General features: G+C 52.2%; 1 protein-coding gene across 1 annotated transcript in view; it reads left to right on the top strand.

The window, feature by feature from the left end:
* The first annotated feature begins 2,475 nt into the window (after positions 1-2,475).
* FAM171A1 (family with sequence similarity 171 member A1) overlaps positions 2,476-6,000 on the top strand; it is a 133,913-nt gene continuing 130,388 nt past the window's right edge. Inside the window, exon 1 of the mRNA XM_042944991.1 lies at positions 2,476-2,658. Coding sequence (XP_042800925.1) covers positions 2,562-2,658 — 97 coding nt within the window. The 5' untranslated portion in view covers positions 2,476-2,561. The remainder of the gene's footprint in view (positions 2,659-6,000) is intronic.

The following is a 6,000-nucleotide window of genomic DNA, read 5'->3' as shown; positions in this document are numbered from 1 at the left end:
ACTTCTCCCACTCTTAAAGGTTCTACTCTATACTAGGATCACCAGTGTTTTAAGGGAACAATAAAGCTTAAAAATTAAATGGTACAGAACAGGTTTTTTTTTAAACTTTTTATTTGGGGATAATTATAACTCACAAGAAAATATAAAAATACTACAGAGAGGTCCAGTTACAACCTGCACCCAACTCCCCCCAGCAACCCTATTGTAACATGTAACTAAAGTACATTACCCAACCAGGAGACTGACAGTAGCATCATATTATTATTCACTGGGTATTATTAACCAGGTGCAGAAATAACTGGGATTAGACTAGGTTTTTGGACCTAGGTTTTGGACACAGCAAGGGAAGAGGCAACTTGAATCGTTTGCATGAAACTTACTCTTGGAGGTAACATTCTTATAGGGAATTTGAGTTTGCTGTCATTTAGAGCTGGATACTTTGGGCAAATTACTTGTCACTGAGTTTCAGTTTGTTCATCTATAATTTGGGAATCCTAATGCTATCCAAGTAAGTTGTTACAAATGAGAGTGGGATATATTAGGAACCCCCCAAAATAATAGCTTCCTTTATTCTTTCATGAGACTTCAGCTTCCGAGAATTTTTTTGGAGTCCCAGGTGGTCTAACAATCCACCTGGTTAATGTGCTTTGTTTGTTTCTTTTTTGCTCAGGCTGGTCCTGTCTCTTAGAGCCAACATCCCCAACATCCCTGACCAAGGTATATCCTTAGGAAATTTGAACTGGGAAGTTTCAACTCTAAGATGGGGCTTACTGCTTAGAAGCAGCCCCCTACCCAAGAAAGTGACTTGCAAACTTCAAGACTGCCGTGCTTCACGAAGCCATCCTCCATCCAGCCACCTAGCTAGCCTGGACCCTGTGCTCCCGTAGGCTGGTGACTAAGCTGGGATTGAGGGCTGAGCTGAACTGTCATTGCATTCGCTTCTCTCCTCTGGCTCTGAGGGTTAGGACCCTGGAACAACCCTAAGGCTTTGATGCTGCAAGTCAGAAGGCGGAGGGATCAGGCAGTCCTTAATTGTAGGTTTTCCTTCTGCCTCCCTGACTACCTGCCACCCTGTGCAGGTGCACAATTTGCACTAATTGTAGCATTGGTCCTGAGGGTGACAATAAAACCCATATGGGCTCCTCCACCTCCTGGTTTTTATTGTGTCTCACAGTGATTTGTCTATCATAAGCCAACTGGGCAAATGCCATCCTTCATTCTCTTTTTGGTACACTGCCTGCCATGCTTTAATGCCCAATTAATAAAATCACAGAAATAACCCTCCTCTGGCCTGGTGTTCTGGAGGCAGCACTGGGCAGACAGTGAGACTGCTGTGGATTTCCTTAGAGCCTGGGTGCCACACAGAGGCCCCAGGGTCACTGCAGTGCTGGTTGGGAGATGGGGCGGACAGTCAGGGGGGACATGTGGGGTGTGTGGAGGAAGGCATATAGAGGGAAGAAGGGAAATTGGGGTGGGGGTGGAGGGGTGTAACTAGGATTAAAGGAAGCCTGAGGATTTTGTGAAGAGCTTTTAGCCTTCGGGCCAGACTATTTTTCGGGCCAGACTCTCAGCCTTGGCTCTGCCACTGACCAGCTGTGCACTTTGGACAAATTTCCTTAACCCTCCTTAGCCTCTATTTTCTCATCTGTAAATGGGGATAACACTACCCCTTAGATCATGTATCCCGAAGACAAAACAAAAGTAACAAAACTACCCACGCCCTCAATACACGGAAATGTAAATTCCCTCCCGACCCTAAGCTTCTAAAACTAGCCCAGCACCATTCTACCTGGAGCCCTTCGTCCGTCAACACTGCGGCACAGAGGGCCTACTTCAGTTCATACAGGCGTACAGATTCTGTTTCCGCTGACTTTTAACACTGGGCGTCAAGTCCACCTTGGGGAACATACGTGGACCGGGACCTGAGTAGCTGCAGGTGGCGTTATACCGAGGAAACTGAGGCAGGCCACGCCCCGAGACTCAGATGCCACCCTCGGACCGTCCGTTAACAGGTGCGAACGCCTCAGCCTCGGAAAAACAGGTGGTTGTTTTTTTTTTCTTCTTCTTCTTCTTCTTCAAAGCAGCGGGGAACGTGGGGTGCTGGGGCTGTCCCGGGGCCAAAGGTTTCGCTCGCGGCCCTCGGGGAGGCTCGAGGGCGCGCGGGCGGAGGCAGGGGGGCGTCGCGGCGCGGGCGGGAGCGGGGCTCGTGGGCGCGCGGCCCCCTCCCCGCGCGGCGCCGCGGCCGCCAGGTGGCACCACGGCGGGGCCCGGGCGCCGCCCCGCGGGCGGGGCGCGGGGCAGGGCACGAAGGGGTTAAAGAGTTGGCGGAGCCGCAGCCGCGGCTCTTCGGGGAAACCCACCGGGGCGCGCGGAGGAGGGAGCGGCCGTGGGCTGCGGAGCCCGGCGCCGCGCCGGGCGGGGGCGCGGCCAATCGGGCGGCGGGCCCGGCGCGCGCGGAGCCAGGCGACATGGAGGGAGGCGCGGCGCCCGGCCGCCCCTGACGCGCCGCTCCGTCCCGGTGGTCGGCGAGCCCGAGCCGCCCGGGGCCCCGCGGCGCGGAGATGAGCAGGTCCGCGGCGCTCCTCTTCTGCCTGCTGGGCTGCAACGTCTGGAAGGCGGGGACCAAGACGCTGCGGGAGCCCGGCGCCGGAGCCCAAGGTCGGTGCGCGGCGGCGGGGCCCGGGAGGCGCGAGGGCCGGCGGCCGGTGGGCTTTTGTGTCGGCCGCGGGCCTGCCGCAGCGGCGGCGGCGGGCGGGGAGGCTCTCGGGCCGCATTGTGTCGGCGGCCGCCGGAGCCCCGGCCGCAGCTTCGGCCGCCGGGCCTGCGGCGTCCCCCCACGCTCCCTGCGCCGCGCTCCCGAGGGGGCGGCGCCGCCCGGGGCCGCCGAGGCGCCCCCGGCAGAGGCTCCTTGCGGGGTCCGCGGCCGAGGCCGGAGGCGGTGCGGGCGGCACCAGCTGTTGCTGCTTCGGGGGGCTCGTCTGCATGCCTCCGAGGGTCCTTCCCTTTATGCCGTGGCGCGGACACGAGGCTCCATCCTCCCCTTCGCCCCGGCCAGAGCGGCCGCCCCGGGGTCGCCGCCGCCCGCTCTCCCCCCCTCCCGGCCCCCCCCCTGCCCTCTCGGGGCTCGGGTCCTGGAAGCCGGAACGCGAAGGCTGACCTCGGCCCTTTTGTTGTGGCGTGTTGGGGGGGTGGCCGCTGCCTCTCGGGTGCCCCCGGCGCCCTGGGACCCGAGGTCCGCGGCCGCTGGCCGCCACCAGCCTGCCACAGTTTGGGAAAGTTTGGGGGTCTCCTTCTCCTCCCCGTCCGACGTCTTTTCCAGGCGGTAAGGGATTTGCTCAGCGGCCCAAGAATCATCCCCAAAAGGGGAGACAGAACTGGGAGGCCTTAATCATTAAAGAAAAAAAAAAAAAAAAATCATTTCTAGGTCTGTATGTCGCCAGCTCGTGCCTTTTGTCTCATCTTTGGCCTCTGCAAATCTGCTTTCCAGACCTGGGAGTAATGTGGCCGCCTCTGAGAATGGCCACAAGCCTGTCTTTTGTTTTTAAAATAAGACTTTATTTGGAGGGGATCCCGAAGCTTCCTTTGCACGCGTGTGAGGGGACAAAATTGAGTGCTTCTCTGCTGCCTGCCTTTTCACAAGGGTGAGTGAGGCCGCCGCAAATGAGCATCAGCACCCACACCGGATCCAGTGCCCGGCCTCCCCCCGGGCCTCTCTGGGCTGTCGAGAGGGTTTCCCTGCAGCGGTGTAGACCCCCACCCCACCCCCACCCTCCGCCCACCGACTCCATGCCCCTGTCCTCTCCTGGCAGAAAGGTGTGTGTCCTGTAAGGTCTGCCCAGTGGATGCAATGAACGAGGAGCGCCTCATCCCCGCGCACACCGTCCTCTAGCACAGACCGTGCCTTCCTCCCTCTTCCTCATGCTAATAACCTCCTTCCCTTGTAACAAATACTCAGAGCTTGGATTGCCTGGGAGCAGAGAGCCGTGGGTGGGCTTCCGCCCGTGATGTTATGACAGGCAAGGAAGGTTCTACGTAGTGGCCTGGGTTTAGTTTGTTACCTACATGTTGTACGAAAGGTTTTCGCATTGGGCTCTTGCTGTATCATTTGCTGGCATCTCTTTCCTGCCTTGCTTTTTTCTGTAGCTATGACATAATAGAACCGTTATGAACTGTGTGTAAATTTAGTAATGTATATTGTGGAAAGGGGGACATTGACAAGGTACAAAAAGACCCATATGTCTCTTCAGTAGGAAATGAATGTTTAGAACATTAGATCATCGGTGTAGAATTGTAGTCTCTTTCATTAATATTCTACTGCTTCTTTGAATCAGCTATTTTAATGAATATGATATTTGTGTTTCAACGAGGCCATTAATTCCAAAGAATGGGTTGAGTGTTTTTGCATTTGAAATAGGAATATATGGAAATATTAAGTTCATGTGCTTATAAAATAGGGGAAGACAGGGCCTCGGTTGAAAAAAAAAAAAAAAGTCATGAACAAAACCTACTGCTGCAATTGGGTGAGGACCACACTAGACAGAGATTGGGTAACCAAACTCCCAGAAATGGAATATTCTATGAAGTGGGTGAAGAATGATCAACCAATGAGGATATTGATACCATGGTTTGAAGTGTCTTAGTCTATGGGATGGTTTGAATGGAGGATTAAGTGCCTTGGAATGCCCCCCGTCCCCCTGCCCCCCTGCACCAGAATTTAGTGCCATTAAGTAGAATGGCTTTTTAAAGTGTTGAGCCCAGGAGCTCTACCAGAAGTCAGGGCCTCACTATCACCTAGGTTTTGAGCTAGGACCATTTTTAGGAGAGTGGATGGTTGGTCCTTTGACATTGGAAAGTAACCTTACCCCCACTGATTTCTTTGAACCCAGTCTTGTCACTCGGCTTGTAACATAGTTATTATTTTTTTTAACGTTTATTGTTTAGGAAGAGAGAGCACGAATGAGGGGGTAGGCAGAGAAAGAGGGAGACACAGAATCTGAAGCAGGCTCCAGGCTCTGAGCTGTCAGCACAGAGCCTGACGCAGGGCTCAAACTGATGAACAGTGAGATCAAACTCATGAACCCCAAGATCACAACTTGAGCCGAAGTTGGACTGCCAACCGACTGAGCCACTCAGGCGCCCCTGTAGCATAGTTTTTAAATTCACCTCTTCTCTATCTCCTGGATCTCATGCACAGTGAAGAAAAATGCTACATCTGATTTCACTGTGCAGTCCCACCACAGGTCGTAGATTGTTTTGAACTTAGTTGGTGCTCATGTAGCGCTGAATGAGCGAAGGACTGAAGACAGTTAATAGCATACACTATAGCACACTGTGGTGAAGTTTTAGAGGAAATCTTCAGTGTTTACCTTCTCGGAAACCTAATTTGTAAGAGTTTTGCTTTTATTATACAAATTGTTACTTGAATCATACTTTGAACGTGCATTGCACACATACCTTCTGCACCAACAGGGTTGAGAAATGACTTTAGGAAAAACTCCTCAGAGAACTGGAACACACAAATGTGTATGGTTTACAGTGGTGTTACAGTTACATTCCTGGGACTAAGTGACACTTCTGTATTAAATGAGTGTTGCTTCATCTAAGGCAATTAACATCTACAAAATTCCTTGGCATTGCTTTGCTCAAGATATTCAAATAAATTGCATTCAAGATAATTGAATAAATTGTACTCAAGATAGAATTTAAGATTTGGCTCCAGATTCTTTCTACTGTAGCTACTTTGACCCAGCAAAGGGCTTTCATAGACCGCTGTTGTCAGCGTGAAGTTTTGCTTTGCGAATCATGAATTTGAACTAGCTCTAGAATATGATTGCGTGTTTTCATTGTTCTCATCGAAGTTTCTCTAAAGTGTTTATAGTGTCTATTTTTTTTTTCTGGGAATTTTACAGAAACTGTTATTCAATAGTACTGACTAATTTTTACTTTCTTAACCTCTTAGACAGCTGTGTATTGAGGCTGGCTTAATAGAGGGGGCTCTCC

The sequence above is a fragment of the Panthera leo genome, chromosome B4, assembly GCF_018350215.1.
Source record: "Panthera leo isolate Ple1 chromosome B4, P.leo_Ple1_pat1.1, whole genome shotgun sequence".
In the NCBI taxonomy this organism is placed as follows: domain Eukaryota; kingdom Metazoa; phylum Chordata; class Mammalia; order Carnivora; family Felidae; genus Panthera; species Panthera leo.
This window is presented reverse-complemented; position numbering and strand designations above follow the sequence as displayed.